This window comes from Trachurus japonicus, chromosome 18 (genome assembly GCF_045865225.1).
Source record: "Trachurus japonicus isolate A0001 chromosome 18, Traja_1.0".
Lineage (NCBI taxonomy): Eukaryota > Metazoa > Chordata > Actinopteri > Carangiformes > Carangidae > Trachurus > Trachurus japonicus.
Window position 1 is genome coordinate 26,487,718 of NC_140924.1, and position 18,956 is coordinate 26,506,673.

The window sequence follows — 18,956 nt, forward strand, 5'->3', positions numbered from 1 at the left end:
CAGTTAATTCATAAAAAATGTAGTGACTCATTGTTGGCTAGTTAGTTAGTTAGTTAGTTAGCTCCTCTGGCCTGTTGTGCAGGTGATGCCACAATCAAGCAAACTAAGTTAATTTAGCTGTATTTATTCTAATATATTATCACTAATAGATAATCTTTATCTCTCTTATCTCTAATATATAGGGATACACATAGCATATATAAGACATATACAAACACATATACAGACTGAAGGTACACCAACAGAGCAATAATAATAACTAAGTAAATACCCCAATAATAAATAAAGAATAATGACCTATTGAAAATCATTTCTTTGCAAAATAATCGCGCTAAAGATTTTTGCCATACTTGTCCAGCCCGACTGTGAATGAGAATGTTTTCCTGTGAAGCCTGGTGTGTGTTGGTGGACGTTGACCTTGTCAGGGTCAGGACTCAGAGTGCCCCGAGCCATGCAGCTTCAGCTTAAGTCTTTTAGTATGATCTCTGTTACAATGGGGCCAATGGGTATCCTTCAGTGAATTTTGCAGCCATCCCTCATGCAAGAACATAATGTACTTACATGCGGCATTCTAGCATTATCATGCACATGATCCTCAGATTCCCTATTACTGTGCTGATCATGTACAGTATATTTATGAGCACAGCTTCCTCCTCCAGCTCTCCCCCAGTTGTAAAACAAACAGTTCCTCTAGATGAGCTCAGCTATAGATTAAAGCACTGGATGAATATTTATCGCTCATGTTAATGGCCGACACGAAGGGGAGGGGGGAGAAAGATCTGAGGGAGAGAGAGGAGGAATCTTTAGCCGCCGCAACTTGTTAATAATAGTTCTGATTATAATCTGAGGATTATTCTCACTGTGGCCTTTTTTCTTTTGATATTTATCCCATGTCCTCTCCTTGGCTTCAGAAGGATGCGGCGCAAAGTCTGACTCTGCATCGAATTAAATTAATTGAAGATCTGAAAATAGATGGGGGTGGGGGGGGCAGAAGGAGGGGGGTGACAACAGGTAGAGAGGGAGGCAGCGACTGGTGACGTGTGGTCTGGTTTGGGAGGCAGACAGTCGTACACATCAGCTGCTCATGTGTCCAACTAACCATCTGTCAGGGACAACTATGAGGGTGGCAGTCCTCCAAACCCCTCCTCATCCTCTCCCTCATCCCCTGTGGTTTTCATCTATAGCATCCTCACTAAAAGTTAGAGTATGTTTAACTCCTTTATGTTCCAAATAAGCAGCTGTGAGCTTGCTAAAATGATCGCAGTCTGTCGTTTTTATGGCCATACCTGTGCACCATTTTATACCCATTTCCCAACAGTTCCCTCTGATGTATCTAGTATTTTTTATTTTTTATTTTTTTTTAGAAACTCGGCTTGAATTTGAAACGAAGCACTGTAGGTTTTGAACAATGTTTGGCTGCACAGCATGAGATTGTAACACCTACCACTGTGCCGCTGTTTGTTATGGGGCTTTAAGTCTTGCCAGATAAATGGATAACAGTAACATTAATATTCAAGTAAGACTCGCCTTTGTTTCAGAACAGGCTCGGCAACAGCGTGATGCCGCTTCTTGCATTCCTCCGTCACTGATGGGGAACAGTGAATAAAACCACCTTATCTGTCACCACTGCATTGTGTTCAGACTTTTCCTCGAGTCCGGTGTCTTATAATATATTTCTTTTCTCTCGAGCCGTTGATGGGATCTCGGTCAGAAAATTGACGGTTTTTATTTCACTTTGCACAAGTTCTCTTACCTCCCTAATCCTTTCGGTCAATGTTTTAATGGAAAGGTTTTATTTGTCCCGGGTCACGAATCCCTGCCTGACTGTTTACACAATCCCAGCTTGTCAAGTGAGCGGCTGTAAGCTACGGCTGACATTCATCAGCTATACTTTAGCCTGGCTAGGGGAACAATATTCGTGCTCCCCCCCATTTGTCCTCACGTGTCCCGTGTGGTGCTGCTGCTGCTGTCTGGGTGTCAGATTCCCCCTCAGCAGCGTTGGTTTGCACAATTAGACCCCATTCACCCTGTGTCACAGTCACATTTTCTGAATACGTAGCCCATGTTGCCTGGTGCTAAATGGGTCCCGGTGGTGCCCCGTCCTGTCCCAGTCACCCAGTTTAAAAAGTGAACCTTCCGTTTGCCACCGCCACTTTTACATCACACTGCATTATTGACAATTTCCAGAGTGAGTGATGTTCATGATCAATGGATTCCATCGTTTTAAATGCTAATGGCTCTTTACTCAGTAATAGACAAGTGACAAGTTTAGTGAAGGCTTTCAAGCCTCTTGGTGTTGTAATACTGGACTGAACAGGTATTTCTTTTAACAATATAACTGTATTTAATGAAACCTGCTTTGAACAGATATTCCATAAATGATGCACTGTAAAACCCAGTCTTTGATGGTGTTTGACTTAAGGGTGTTACTGGCAAGATAACTGGCAATGTTATTTTTCCTTTTTTGACTGTGCTAAGTTAGCTAATGCTTGAGCATGTGATGATCACAGACCTGTAATCTCACGAGATCGCATTGTTCCTTTGGAGCGGAGGAGTCAGTAGCTGAGTGACTTCTGCCAACCATCAGTCAGAGTTTGAAATGCAACACAAAAATGAACCACCGGCCAGTGGTGTGCAGTGGAGTGTATGGGGAGGGGGGGTCTTTTTCTTTTTGCCCCTGTCCTTCAAAAAGTCTGTGCACGCCACTGCCACCGGCATGAATCAGGGATGGCTACCTTTCACATTGAGACTGATATGGTACTGATACCCAGTTCCTGGGAACCGGCACCTGTTTTCAGTACTTTTTTGTGTATGAGTGGTACAGTAATTGAAGTTATTTTGTCCCAAATGGACCCAAGTCATTTGTATTGGTATATTTTTGGCCAGAACCAGCGTGTCCGGTCTTGGTGGCCGGCCTGACCCATTGAAACGGCTCTGTTGTCATCATTCTTGTGAGAGCTAGAGAACGGGGCAAGGTGGGGCAAATCAGCCAGACACGAATTCGCTACTCATCCCTAGTATGAATGTTTGCATGTGAATTGTTGATAAAAATGCCTATGAATATCCATCCAGTACTGCGAAACAAAATATCACAATATTTCAGTGTGTCTATATTTTCTTACACCCCTAGTTTGACTACAAGGAGCAAAGTCCCTCCTCCTGATTGAGCACGTACACAAGACCTTTAATACACAAGACCTTTAAAAAGACCTGCTTCAGCCCAATTTGATGACCACTGTACGACGACGGTGTTAAAAGTTTTAAAACTCTGCCTGCGTCTTCCCCATACTGGGCTACAACCTACAGCACTCTGATCCAAGGTCAAAACCACTTAGAAGACGGTAAAATATTTATGATATATAGAACGTGTTAAATAGCAGCGCTCTCAGCCAACTCCCCCCACCATCCCCATCACGTTCCATTGAGCAGTGGCAGTGCCCTCCAGCCTACAGAGTAGTTCTCCCCCCCCTTGGGACAGGACCACGCTGTCCTCTGTGTCTCCTGGACACTCCCACTGGAGGATCTGCAGGGGAGGTGAGCGGCTCAGGAGCTGATGCCAGGGGAGTTGGAGGGAGCTGCTGGAGGGGGGGGGGGTTAGAGCCAGCGATTTATCATGGAGACAGAGCAGCAGGTAATCAGAGCACGACGGCAAGGCAGGTAGTCCGCACCAGTGTGTGTGTGTGTGTGTTTTAAGAAACAGCAGAAAATCGAGGATAAGGCTCTCATCAGAGCTGGATAGAATCGTCCTGTTTGGGCGAGAGGGAAAACGTCCAGAGCGCTTTCGCCAGACGAGGCAGACTAAGTGATGGGTGGGGTGGGGGGGGGTGCGTTCAACTTGTGAATGTGTTTGTGTGTGGCTGCGAGGCTGTGCTGTCAGCCTGTGATTAATCTACCACTGTCTGTCTAATTACCAGCCATGCCCCTCCGTGTTCCTGGGCGCTGCCGTGGACGCGCTGACCCACACCGGAAACTCACTGCTCCCCATGCAAATTAAAGCCCTGTAAATATTTGCTTTTAACTCTTGACGACACATTGTTTCCAATTTTGCGCTCCGGTGGTCTGCAACCCCGACCCCCTCTCCCCCCTTCCCAACCTCCTCCACACACACACACACACACACAATTACTTCACACACACCAGCGCTAACCACCTACGCTGTGTATGTGTGTTCGTCTCTGCGTTGTCAACAAGTTTACTGACAGCCCTATACACTCCTCCTTCTCAACCCCCCCCCCCTCCCTGTCTGTGTATCCTCCCATTGTGTCTGTATTGTAGCTGGCAGTCTATCAGCCCATTCTCCTCCATTGTCTAGTCTCCACAAGGAGTGAATCAAGTCTGAGCAGGGAGGGAAGACAATGCACAATGTATAAAGATAGAACGGCTGAGTGGGGAAACGGTACATTTCAACATGGTTTTCTCATTCTGCCAGAAAAATGTGTTGCTTATGTTTTGCCCTCCAGTTGAAATAACCTTTACTGACAAGTGAGACCATTAGAGACCAGTGTGTGTTGTTGAGTTACCATTACTGCAGTACGATTGTCACCCTTCATTCACATACAGAACGTAGTCATTTAATACGTTTTGACGGAAATATGTTGTCAAAATGCATTTAAATGCCTTAATCTCATCTGGATGTATGTATTCTGAATATGTAATGTTTGTAGGCCTATGTCTTGTAGAGTGCTGCTGTGTATGGAAATGCACTACAGTACTATCTGATGAGTTCCCTCAAATGATGTCAACAAAAATTCAGCCCTTTATCCTCTGCTAGCTGTTTGAGGCTATTTTAGCTGTTACTGTAGAAATGCAGCTGACCTATCATGTTGCATTCTGGGTAATGTAGGCACCAGGTTTGGACAGGAATGCAAAAAATTGATTCAATTCAATTTTTTTTTTAATTTATTTAAAAGGGACAGTGTACAGTTCAAACATAAATGTTGCCATTTGATGCACTGTACCAGATTATAGCTTTAAGCTAATTTGCATCTGTATGGAATAACAAAGATGACATCTCTGGTTCTTCAACACTGATTTTCACACCTTCCACTGAGTGCAGTATAGGTCATGAGTGTTATATAAAAAATCAAATTGGCGACCTCAAGGTTGATTTGGTTGCCAAACAACATGTTTTGGGTGCTATGGTGTTATAGTTACCATGCCGTGGAACTTCTCTACATTCCAGCTGGTTGGTGTTGAACTGCATCACAGCTCATAACCATAAAGTCGTTTGGATCTTCAACTTTTTCCTGATGCCCATCATGTTCGCCAGTGGTCATGGCAGCGCTCGCCGCCAAGACACGCTGGCTCACATAGAAAATGAATGACTTTCAGTCGTTTGGCTGCTTTCAGTCTGACCGAACCGTAACGCCAGCAAAGGCTTGAACACTACACAGCACCATCTCATCCACCACCATGGAGGCTGGCTGCACAACACTGGGACACTTTATTTTATTTCAGATGATCATTTTCAGTAAAATAGAGATGGAGAATATGAAATCTAATGTTTTAAGAGTTGGACATTAGACAAAAGGACAAATTATCTTCTGACCTCATGGCACAAAGTTGAGAATCCAATGTTTACCTCAAGAAGCTTTTCCTAAAAATGTTTTTCCTCCCTCTTTTCATGATATTTTTCACCAGGATTTAAATGGTGATTTGTCTGCCCGGCACATTCCTCCATCCTCTTAGCCTTCCTTACCCCCCTCCAGCAAATATCTGCTCAACCCTGGCTCGACTTTGAGTCCTACTTTCCCACACGGAGTGGAAGATGGAGGGATGAGAGATAATAAGTATCGGGGATTGACTGGAGCGAGCGCTGACCTGCCCGCCAGCTCTTTTTTCTATTTGGAGCCTGGACAGAGGTCGTCGGCAGGATGGACAGAAAAACATACAGACAAAAACACACATGCTTACATCCACGCCATCCATTGGCATTAATGTGGCATCTGCAGAGATGAAACAAACTCTTTTTTTTTGTTTTTTTCGCTGTTGAACCACTCACAGCCACTCCAGCGTGCTCTCGAAATTACTTTGCAATCAACACAGCAGACTGTAAAACATTGCTATACGAGATACAGAGAAACTTCAAACAACATCGTATTTTCTCAATAGGTATCTAATATATGCAGATAAACATGCACATGGACTCTCACAAACACACACACACACACACACACATACAGTCACAAGGACACATTGATGTTTAAATGTCCAATTTTCCTGTTTCAGCCTTGATGGATTAATTAGCAAATGTGAAAACAAATGAGATGTGCTGGTTCAAAGGCTGCCAGGCTCTGAAAGCTTTGAGATGATAATGAGCATAATGTATTCGTGTGCGTGGGTGCATGTGTGACTTCAGACTCGGCTGCACAGTCGCATGGTAAATGTACTGTATGTGTTTTTGCATCCGTGCGTTCACCTGCGCAGACTCATGCGGGCGCTTTGTCTCTCGTCGAAGCCGTCCGTCCAGAGCTTTCACGCAACTGAATTTCCAGCTATTAGCCTGCACCCTCGCCCCGGCAAAGCAAGGTTATTATCTATCATTAAGTTGAACCCGGTATACAGACAGTCTGACTGGCAACACAACACGGAGGCAGAGGTGGCAAGCAATTACGGGGGAGGTCGTGGTGGGTTACTCTGCTGCTGAATTGGAGCAGAATTGTGTGGAATTGGTTTTAGTGGGATTTAGATTGTGCTGGGTAAGCTGCGTGGCAGCACGGTGATAGAATCCATTCTGAGAGTGAGATCTCCAGGCTGATGCCACCACTGCAGGAGAGCTGGCAAAGGTTGTTTTTTTGCTTATGCATCACATTGAACTTATGAATCCTTACAATGGACAAATCCTGGTGTGTAAATGTGAGCGGGGACTACAACAGCCTGACTCTCTTTTCACTTGTAGATATCAGGGTTAAGGTGGAGATGAAGTTGAAACTTTGTTCAACAGGTGGTGTTAGCTACACTCACACTCGCCTGCTCTCTCTCCAACCTTCAATTGTACTGGTTGCCAGGTACGCCAAATACCAGAGCAGCTAGTAGCTAAAGCTAAGCTAAGCTAACCCTAAAACTTTTTTTGTTATTTACGTGCAGTTAACAAGACAAGACAGTGACAGTGATAGACAAACAAGATGACAAGAGACTCATTACGTGTGTGTGTGTGTGTGTGTGTGTGTGTGTGTGTGTGTGTGTGTGTGTGTGTGTGTGTGTGTGTATGTGTATGTGGGTGGGTGCGTGAGTGTGTATGCGTGTGTATGCACGTGTCCATGCATGACATAAGATAACATAAGATAACATAACATAACATGACATAACATAACATGACATGACTTAAAGCAGAAGTAAGTGGTCACAAGAATTATATTAACACAAATATATCACTTACTTCTGCTTTAATAAAGCATAGAATAGCATAATATAAGACAAAGATGATCATTCTAATTTGAGTTCTGTATAACTTGGTTAAATGAGATACAATAAACTGAGATATTGGATGATAAGGCCGGACCAGGGGTCTGGCTGAAAACACATTGAATCATTTCACACTAACTCACCTGCAGACGAACCCGACAAACCCGCAGCATCACGCCTGCACCGGAAATGTTACAGTACCAGCTGACCGTTAGTTAGCATTAGCATTAGAATTAGCATTAGCACAATGCCATTTTCTCCACAGAGCTATCAGGATCTGGCCCCCCCTGAGCTCCGCCTCACGTGACATCAAAGTACTAATGCTGTTGAGATCATTTCATGTCGACGTTGCCAACATAACCAGATGTAAATATTTATTTTTATTTGGATCTGTCAAAATTTATAAAACAATTATATACTTATTTTTCAGTAAAATTAATATTTTTTTTATTTTTTTATTTATTTTTTATTCTGCACTCTCACACTTACGTTCTGTGGATGTGTTATTTTTGAAAAATTAACAGATTGATGAAAAAGTAGTAGCTATGACCTTTAAACACCCAGCTAATGTTTCACTGGCATGATAACTATAGGGTTAGTAAGAGTAGCCTACTACAACATGATGTGCTTTTGACCTCACTGACAGAAACGTGTCTGTATCCAGTAGTCAGTGGCCAGATGTGACAGTTCCTCTGGGTTCCTGATCACGCAGAAGATGGGCATGGTCCTGATCAGGTTTGGGTAGGTTTTCCATGGATCTGCTGTGGAGCCAACTTTTTAGTCCTGTCCTTGTGGTTCAATTTGATCATTCATTGTTTTCAAGTTGTTTTCTTTAAAGCCAGTTTTAGATCAAACTAATTTAGGCAAAGCTCTTGGACAGAGCGATGGTATAGGATAGTTATGTTTCAATTTCCCCGAAGTGAGTTTTCCATATTTCCCAAAGCAGTCGTAATTTTGGGATCAGTATTGGGAGTGTAGTTGGTTGAGTTTAACTGGATTGGAGCTGTTAATTTAATGGAAAATCTTGATACATGGTGGCAATCCAAATCATACTCCCTCTAGTTTGACACATCCAGTGTTTCGGATATGGTCTATTTACTGTTTGATCTATTACAGAATAGTTTTTTGGAGCAAATCTAACTTTTCAAACATACATTATGGAACTGTGAAGACCTGATGTCTAAATAAATCATACTCATCTATGCTTATTATTTGATCACATTCCTAAAATTAGAAAATGACACATTCAGACAGTTTTATTTAGGTGCCTTATAAAGTAGAACATTCAAAGCAGTACTCCTAAAGTACTAGAATTCAAAAGTTTGAAATGACACCCATTGTTGATCTCTGTATAAAAGGAAAGGGCTCTGAAGCTCACCAGCGCTGTAATGTGTAAACCAGTAATAGGAGGAACTAATCATCAAACACTCTGTCGTCCATGATGTAAAAGGGCTCAATCATCAAACTCTACTCCTTCAATCACTAGTTCCTTTTTGATGTAAACATAATGCCTCCCTCCTCCCAAACATGAAATTCAATCACACTCATTGATCACGCTTCATGCGCCACGAGCAGAGACGTGACCTTCATATGGAAGATTAACAGCAGGTTAATTGGAGGAAACCTCTGTCACAGCGCATGTGACGCCCAACGCTCCTCCAAGCAATTAAAGAGAACAACGTGGGCTTTGCTGTTGAAAAGATGGAGTCTAACCCTCTTTATGTGATGCTTGTGTTAATGCCAACAGTGAGGCAACAACATCAAAGTCTGGTGTCAGTTCTGAGTAGAGATCTGCAGAGGAATCATTTGTGCAGTAAGATCGCTGGTGAGACTTTAGTTGATGACAGAGACATTACATGTTCAAGTGACACACAATAAGACACCTGTTAGAGTACAGGAATCCAGATAACCATGTGGTAGGGTGTACCGGCCTCAGGGCCGCAGAGACTGTTGATGTTTTTAAAAGCAGGCTCAAGACTCACCTTTTTAATTTGGCTCTTAATTGATTTCCTTTTAATCCTTCTTATAAACCCCTTTTAACTAATTATTAATTTAGATCTTATAGCTTTAGGCTGTTATTAGGAACTTTTAGGGTAAAAATTTAGGAATAATATGTAATGTGTTTTAAAATTTCTTTCAGTGTTGATTCTAACTACTTTTAACTACTTATTAACTTACTTAGTATTGATTTTATCTTGCTGTCTTTTTACCTTCTAGCTCCAGTGTTCTTCTTATGGGGGCCCTTCAAACGGGGAGTTGAGTCTGGACTGCCTACAGGGGTATCGCCCTGGGGGCTGTCCGGGCCTGGATGGATAGAGGGGCACCGCGCTGTGGCTTTATGGCTGCGGTGTGGGCTCTTCTGTCCGTCCTGGTCTGGGTGGTCCCTGTGGCGCAAGACACACAAGAGCTTCACGCACCTTTCCCGTCTGTTAAAAAATAAAAAATAAAAAAAAGGGAAAAAACTGGTTCTATATAAATAAATAACATTTGAAGTTTGGAAAAACCAATCACTCAATCAATTGCTTGGCCTAACAACTATAGAGAATCAGATAGTAATAGTCGTAGTCTTGGATTTTTGTTGCAATTGCCTTCACAAGTATCAACACCCACTGAGCTGATCAATGCTGTTGTTCAGGTTTTACTCCTTTTTTACCGTCTATATTCTCATCAATAGGTGAGATCCCTCTAATTTGTTTGGAGGCCCATTTGTTGTGGCTCTACCCCGCAGAGGCCTCTCTTTATCTAACCCTGCATAATTAACACCAGGCCACTAAGTTCCTCCACCACAACAAAGACAACAAACTGAAGCAATTCACTGATTAACCAAGTAAATAGTCAGCGGATGATTATATGATAATCAGTAGTTGCATCCCTGATTATATTTTGTTGTCTTTCTTCTTTCACAAGAGTATGAATCTCCTCATCTAACCGTGCAAGGGAGTGGATAAGAGTTACCGATACGTGGACGCTGTTCTGTGAAGCAGCGTTCAGACTGTAGCTCCCTGTGTGATGAAGTGAAACTCACACACTCCCCCTCCTCAGCGAAGTATCTGCTGTGATTTTCTATCTTGTAGGAGAAAACGATTTGAATCGTTTTTCACCCTCCCTCTGCGTTGTACAGTGCGTTGTAAACACGCATTACCTCGCCGGCGAGACGTTAAGCTTTCAGGACGTTTTCCTTTTAAGCGTGGACGCTGGAGAAACGGCGCGGCGACGCTGTAGTCTTTAACAGGCTCCTGACAGATCAGTCATTCTGCTTCCCCCCACCTTAGCCAGAGGTATTTAGCTGTCCGTTCCGTGCTACGCGCTCAGCATTCACTGTCGACTCCCCTCCCGGCAGCAGAAGGCGTATTGACTGCTCTGAGCAACGCTGACAGTGTTATAGCCGAGCTGCTGCAGTGTACTTAATGATAACATTACCATCTATTGTTAAGAGGCAGGTCAAATAACACAACTGCATTGTATCACCTGCAGATTTGTGGGTCAAATTAAAGTGTTTAATGGGCCACACAGTCTGTGGTCTTACTGTGACCCTGCCTGAGTGGCTGACAGAGTGGTCTGGGAGAGCAGCAGGCTGCAGGTTGGGGCCTTTAAACATGATGTCAAACACTGCTCTGTGTGCAGCGGAGAAAAAAAAAAGAAAAGAAAAAGCAAAACAGCTAAAAGGCTGATCTGCACCCAATTTGAATAATGTTTAGTCATGGAAAACATTTTCACAGTTGTTGTGCACCTCTTTGTGCTTGTCCTTAGTGATACAGAGTTGTGCAGCCCTATAGCAAGACAGGCCACAGTAAACACGCTGGTCAAGAATTGAAAATAGGATTTTTTTATTTTTGTATTTCTTTTGTATTGCATTGTCCTCCAGAGGAGTTTTTTTTGTTGGTGGTGCACATTTAGATGAGAAATACCAGGTGCAGGGGAAAGATGAGGTTTATACTGATGGTCTGCCACTGAATGACCTGTACTGCCCACACACACACACACACACACACGCACACACACACACACACGCACACACACGCACACCTCTCTTTGCCTCCTGGGCCTGAGAAAAAAAAGCATCCTCCTGATGATATGAATCATGGATGAGTGTGCATCTGTGTGTGAGTATGTGTGCTAGTGCTGTCGCAGAGATACAGTATACATGTTCCTTTAAAGGGATAGTTCAACATTTTGGCAAATTGGCCCATTGCCATAATCCCTGTAGTCACAGCAGTAGATTCGTTACCTTTAATTGTCGCTGCAAGCTACTTTTAGATCGGCGGGCGGCATATGGTATTTCCGGGTTTCCTCTAGTTATCAAACTCATCAAATACACAATCCAACAACTCCAAAAGACTCTCGTGGACAAGTTGTGACCTGCACATTCACCACGCTATGACATAATAACGTAATTATGTAACATTACATGAAACAAATACTCAGAACTCTCTGAGTCTCTGCCCCGTCGATCCATAAACAGCTTGCACCGACAATTAAGGGTAACAAACCTACTGCTATGACTATAGGGATAATGCCAATGGGCCAATTTGTGCGCTCCATGCATGATGAATACCATACACACACACACACACACACACACACACACACACACACACACACTCTCTCTCCCTCTCCTGTGGTTATCTCCTATACAGCTCTGTTGCCATGCTCAGCTCTCAGTCTTCCCATCATCTCTCCCTCTCTGCTTCATCAATCACTGAAGATCTCCCACCGCTCATAGCGAAGCTGGACCAATTAGGTCTTCTAATTGAGCCAATTAGCAATTAAACACTCAGATGCACCCCTGAAATTCCAAAGGTCCCTTCAGGCAGGCTTAGGCCTGCCAGGGATTTGGACTTGTACCAGGGATCCTGGCTTGCGTAGGCCCCCGCTGACCCCCTGAGCCTGCTCGGCTAGTTCTCGGGCGAGGGGGGAAGGGGGCTCCTCCTTTGGATGTGTGTCCGTTAGATGTCCTCTTCCCTCAGAGACTCCAGGGTCAGTGAAGGAGCACCTCGTGTTGCTTTTACTGGAGGACTCTCTGGAGGGTCTGGGCTGAGACCAGAGAAGCTTCTCATTAACACCAGGGCCTGTTTCTTCTCCTCTTCCATTCTCACTTCTCATCTCTCAGTTTGTTCTCACTGGCCCTGACCCTTTTTTCTTTTTTTTTTACTACCCACTCTCTCTTCATCCCTGGCTCTCTATCTGCCAGTTTCCAATTTCTATGTGTTTAGAAGGATGAAAGTTTAATGGCAGATGTTGAGATGTGTGTGTATGTGTGTGTGTGGGTGGAGGGCTCACCGTCACCGTCGTCAAAAACAGGCTGCGGCCCTCTAGACTCTCCATGGTTTAATTAGAGCACACATTGTGCTGGCCGCTTCTCTGTGAGAGGAAACACACCCAGACGCACACATGGGTGCGTGGGCAGAACAACAAAGTCCAAACTGAGAGGAACAAAGGCAGGCACCAATACATTTAGGCCGAACACACTGTACCAAGAGAAGACAATGAGCAATTACAGACGCGGCGGATTCGCGCACAATTACCGCTCTCTGAACGACCACAAATCTGTTTTTACCACAGTTTGTGTCCCCCTACACACACACACACACACACACACACACACGAGCTAGAATACATCCGTCCCTCAAAGAGCTTGTTGTACATAAGAAACTTTTATTATTACATGAATGAGTCCCCTTATGTGGATGTCTTACATCAGTGTGAGTGAGAGCGCTCGCCTGCTCATCAGCCTATAGACTCTAATTATCTGCCGCCTTGCCTGGAGACACTTCACTCCCATATACTTTCACATTCAACGGCTTTATTGGAAATGGGAGAGAAGAAAAGGAGAAAAAAAAAAACACAACAAAAACACAGCACCGCTTCAGTGGGTGCAGGCGATACAATAATATGGTTAATGATGACTTTAAATGGGACAATTTTGCACGCTGATGAAGCAAGAGAGAGCATGAAAGAGACGCAGAGGTAATGGTGAATTTTATAATAATCTGATAAGGCTTTTTTTTTTCTTTTTTTTTGTGTGTGTCTGTGCTGTACATTGTTCCTCGTCCTGCACCGTTACATAACAGCAGCCCAACAATGTTGTGACGCTCTAATCTCCTCCATGCTTCTTGCATTTCCGACTCCGGGGTCTGTTACATGAGGATTTGCACATTTGCACAGTAGATTACATGAATGACTGTACAGTGTGTGGGAACTCATTCATGTGTGGGTCAGTTAAGGCTTACAGTTGTGTGTGTGTGTGTGTGTTCTTTGTGCTCCACGCTGGGGAGAGCCAGGAAGCGTCCCGGGCTGTTGTAATCTGCTTATTATTGACCTTGGACCTTTACTGGGCAGTGAAAGGCTCACCCTAATCTCCAGCCTCCAACTCTTCATCCACACTGTCTACTGTACTATCATCTCCAGAATCAGCTCCACTGTAACTATAAATACAGAGGTTAGCAGCAGCAGCAGCAGCAGCAGCGGTGGTGTTGTTAGCTGCAGACCTGTGAAGTGGCGTGACGACATCAGCTGCTCCCGTATTAGCTCCCTGCAGAAGTGTGTGCATGTTCAGAGTCGGCTGGCAGGTTAAAGGGATACGCCAACATTTTTTTTGTGTGTCTTGCCTCACTCCCGAGTCCATGACAAGCAGATAGACACCATCCTTTCGACTGTGCGTGCAGTAACAAGGGAGATAGAGCCGTATCGCCCGTAATTAGCTTAGCTCAAACACTGGAAGTGTATAGGTAGTGTTAGCCTGCCTCCACCTAAAGTCATCAGAGAAACTCTTCAGCAAGTCTAAATGGACCAATCTTTGTCTCAGAGCTGACAAAACTCTCCGGTAAGGCATCTTGAGCGGTCAAATGCTGGTAACGGGACGAGATCAGTCAAAACGGAGGGTTCAAGCAAAGACGGTTTATTTTGGTTCAAGCTAGCTACATCGAGGGTAGGTTAGCTTCCTATTTCAAAGTAAGAGCACTTCTGTGTGTAAAGGGCAATGGGTGTTTTATTTTGTGAAAATAACCGGAAGTAACCGGAAGTGCGTTGGTCACAACGGCTAGCTTGAGTAGCGCCGAATTCGTCCAAACAAAATTGTAAACAGCTGGTATTTAGACAAATTAACGACACATGGTGATCTAAACGGCTACTTTCTCACCTAAAAATGTTTGAAATGTTGATAAAGTGATATATTACAGAGTTTAGAGCTAAAATGAAATCAGCTTCTGACTGCTGATTTCGGCTCGGGTAGGAGGCAGGCTAACACTACCTATACACTTACTCACTCAGGAGTGAGAAAAAAAAAAGGCTTATCACTTTAAACACAGTCCACCAAGGGGAAGATTCTGTGCATGTCCCCCCGTGCAGGACACACCATAACAAGTCCAATTCAGGCTTTCCATGCATAATAGAAAAGGAGAGTCATGTAGAAATGTGCAGTCAGCATGGAGTATACATGAGATTTCTGCAGGTTACATTATGCTGCAAAAAAAAAGTCAAGTCATTAGTTTGGGTTCCTTTTCTACCTGCTGCAGATCTGCGTCCTATCTCCAAATATGTTGATCGCCACATGAAATGAAGACGTGATCTCCACAATGCTGCCTTTAGATTCAGTTTGTCGCTTCATCTCCGCTGCTTTCATTTCAGGAATTTCTTTTTTTCACTTGGCAACAGTTGAAGGAAAAACGGTGCGCTGACAACATTTAATGGAATATATTTCTGTTTCAGATAAGCTATAATCTCTCTCATCTTTCTCTCCCCCTCATCCCCTTCTCTCTCTTTTCTGTTTCTCTCTCCATGCATCATCGTCCATCTTTTAAATCTCTTCCCCCTCCTCTCCTCTCTTCTCCCTCCTCCCTCTTTCTCTTTCTGTCTCCTCCTGCAGAGTTCAGTGGCTGTTGGAGGCGTCGATCAAATGATCCGGATGGGAGAGGACCGATAGGGATGGAACGCAACAGAGCCATGGCCGAGGAAGCGTTTCGGATCGCCGTTGCTCAGACTCAGCACTGACCTTGAACCCCGGACCCAGAGGCCCGACCTCCTCCTCCTCTTCCTCCTCCTCCTCCGGCGCCCGTTAGGACCCTTCTGTCCCCCCCGGCAACTGCTTCGCCCTCCATCTCACCTTCGCTCAAACCCTCCAAAAAAAAAAAAGGCTCCTTTTCATCTTTCAGGGTCTGCCTGCTTTTGTTGTTTTTAATCCCCTCTTATGCTTTACCTTCCACATTGTTGGCTCTGATCCACGTCCTCTTCTAAAAACACACGAGCACTCCAACACAGAGCCCAAGCAGGTGGCTGAACTGTATGAATCCAGTCATGTTCCCCCTCGCGCTAGCTCCAAGCAAACAGAGTGGGCGGGGCCTGTCGTCCAGGACGCGCCCCCTCGCTCTTCTGACGGACTGCTGCCTGATGGGCGCGCTGGGCCTCGCCCTGCTCTTCAGCCTGGCCTCCAGTCAGAAGATGGACCCTTCCAAACACCCCATAGTCACCACCAACTACGGCAAGCTCCGAGGCATCAAGAAGGACCTGAACAACGAGATCCTGGGCCCCGTGGAGCAGTACCTGGGCGTGCCCTACGCCACGGCGCCCATCGGCGACCGGCGCTTCCAGCCGCCCGAGGCCCCCGGCTCGTGGCAGGAGATCCGCAACGCCACCCAGTTCGCCCCCGTGTGCCCGCAGAACGTCCACGGCGTGCTGCCGGAGATCATGCTGCCCGTGTGGTTCACCGACAACCTGGACGTGGCGGCGGGCTACATCCAGAACCAGAGCGAGGACTGCCTCTACCTCAACGTCTACGTGCCCACGGAGGATGGTAAGTGGACAGAGTTGAACCACGGGGACGGTGGAGGGTGGAGGGTGGGGGGATTTTTTTAATGGGATCTTTAACTGTTTGCTAAGCCCCGCCCCCTGAGGTCCTGGTGTTATTCCTGTCAAGCTCATGAACATGTTCACTTCAGACCACAGGGGCGACTACAACCATTTTTTAAGACGATGGGTCCTGGGATTCAGACAGAGGTGTTTCACAAAAAAACTTTCATGACTAATTTTTTAATGTACTGTTCTGATTTATATTAAAAGAAGGAGACTGAATGGGTCCTATGCACTTTAATATTTAATTTGAATTATTAATAATATAATAATACTTATTATTATAGTTATTAGTTATAGTTACACATTACTTTCCCACAAAAATAACTGAGTTAGTAACTGACATTATAAAAGTAACTAATTACCAGGACCACCAGCAACTATTGCGTTTCTTTTTAATGAAATGCCCCTAACCTCCAGTTAATCTGGAACTAACCAACTTTTTTTCAACTAGTTGATGGACTAAAACAACGTGTATATAACGTACACTTAAAGCTACAGTTGGTAAGTTGACGAAAGTGAAAGTAAAATCTGCGACTTGGTCGGAAATTTCAAGACAATACTCCGTCAGGTCTCTTTATGAACCTCTGCCAAGCGACCCACACACACACAGACACACACATGTGCAGGCACACAAAGTAGCCATAAATGGACCCACAGCGTACCGTATTCGTATCCAACCAGAGACTCCACAATGATCTCACCTCTCTCACCATGAAACACACTCTTCTTGTGTGTGTCTGTGTGTGTGGAGGGAGGGAGGGGGGTTGACAGAGGTGAAAAAAGGGACCTGACGGTGTATTGTCTTGAAATTTCTGACCAAGTTGTGGACTTTACTTTCACTTTCATCAGTTTACTACGATGTGTTGGAGCTGCGATTGGCTGCTCCTCCTGCTCCTCTTTGGTCGCGGTGGATTTTGGCAAATAGGATTCCAGGCTGTAGGTGGAGCCAGAGGAGTTGGATTTTGTCCTAAATTACCCATTTAATGTCCGACTATCACAATATAGTGACAGTTCAACAAACATGACTGAATAATTGTTACCAACTGAAGCTTTAAATGGATGTATTATTTTGTGATGGAATTTCTTGAGTCAAGTAACGGTGCATTTTATTGTCAGTAACGTTAACAGCGTTATAACGGGGGAAACAGTAACTTTTTTGATGACTCGTTACTGGAAAAAGTAGCGCCATAAGGTTGTTTATTTATAACACCGTTATTCCCATCACTGCAAAAGACTGAGGCTAAAGCTTCATTACCAGATGATAAAAGTAAAGAAACAACATTCATCCTGCGCTCCAAGTATGGCAATAAAAAATGTGAGGCCAGGTCTACCATAACTCTATTTAACTGCTTAGCTCATACACTTATACACTCGCACAGGCTTGAGAGACTCCAGAACACGCTCTTATAAAATAATATCCGTGCAGGACCCTCCAGCTCCCACACCATGTGTCTAATAGCTAGTTAGTCAGATTTGCCATATTTTTTGCACTTTTGGAGAAGGAAGAGGGAAAAAAAGAGGAAAATCACCTCTCTAATGTTTTTTTTTAAATGATTGCAGCCCCGTGCTGTGGGCTTCAACATGCAGAGAAATTCAAATCACTACAGGCCTTCTCTGCTCAGTCACGGTTGCTAAGCCATGATTGGACAGTTGCTTGTTCAAGGGGAGGGGTTTAGTGAATAGTTAATTAGGATTTGAGCCAAGAGAATTGCACTTACAAGTGAACATTTTCATTCTTTTCAAGGTTAATGCACTATTTTGACTTGCCATAAACAACTGTGCATATACCACTTGTAGATAGTGAGTACTGGCTTTAGGATGGGGTGTGTGAATTATCTGATGAAGGGTCAAAGAATTTTTCAATTACCCTTCCCCTGGTTTTAGCCCCAGATCTCATTCAAGGTGTTAAAACGCAGGAGAACAAAGGGCAGGAGTGAAGCAGCTTCCAGGTGTTTTATGAGAAAAGGATTAGATGACATTTGACTTTTCTTACTTTTTCTTTCTTTCTTTTTTTTACCTTCAAGAAGCTTCTTCTCCTACTCAGATCATACTGCGGACATTTTTGTCTGCCCGGGTGTGTGAGCAATAAAAGAGAAATATTCTCATTTTGTCAGCAGGTGTGATATGAAGAGTAAAGACTTCCATCACCTCCCACCCCCACCCCACCACCCCTCCCCCCTCTCTCCTTGCCTAGGGTATTGTGAAGCGTGTTTCACATTTGTCTTTTTCATTTCTATATCTCTACAAAGCCAACACCTCTCATACGGTCAGAGTCTTGTTGGCAGGTTTCATATGGAGAATTTTCTTTTTTTTTCTGGAGGTCTTCAGAAATTCACAGAGGAAGATCACATCACCATCTTTAAATGGTGTGTGTGTGTGTGTGTGTACCTGTGTTTCTCCAGCTGTCTATCTGCACATCAGTGTGTGTGTGTGCCAGTGCAGCACTGACTTCAGCTTACACTCTAACACATTTCAGTCTCCCTTTCGCCACTTCCACCACTTTCTTGCACTTTTTTTTTCCCGAGTCTCTTACAGCTCAGCCCCCTCCTTCCTCCCTCCCTTCCGCCCCCCCCTCTGCTCCCAACACTGCAGCCTCAGCCCTCAACACCCCATCATTGCCACTTATAGCTCCTGGGGCACATATAGAACACAATAGATCAGGTCTTGAGTCATTTCACACTGTCACACAGCTTGTTTTACTTCCC

At 44.4% G+C, this 18,956-nt stretch overlaps 1 protein-coding gene across 2 annotated transcripts in view; it reads left to right on the forward strand.

The window, feature by feature from the left end:
* Positions 1-18,956, forward strand: part of nlgn2a (neuroligin 2a) — a 214,014-nt gene that overhangs the window by 66,879 nt on the left and 128,179 nt on the right. For both annotated transcript variants that reach the window (XM_085806188.1, XM_085806187.1), the window contains exon 2: positions 15,269-16,192. In XM_085806188.1, coding sequence (XP_085662314.1) covers positions 15,685-16,192 — 508 coding nt within the window. In that variant the 5' untranslated portion in view covers positions 15,269-15,684. The remainder of the gene's footprint in view (positions 1-15,268; positions 16,193-18,956) is intronic.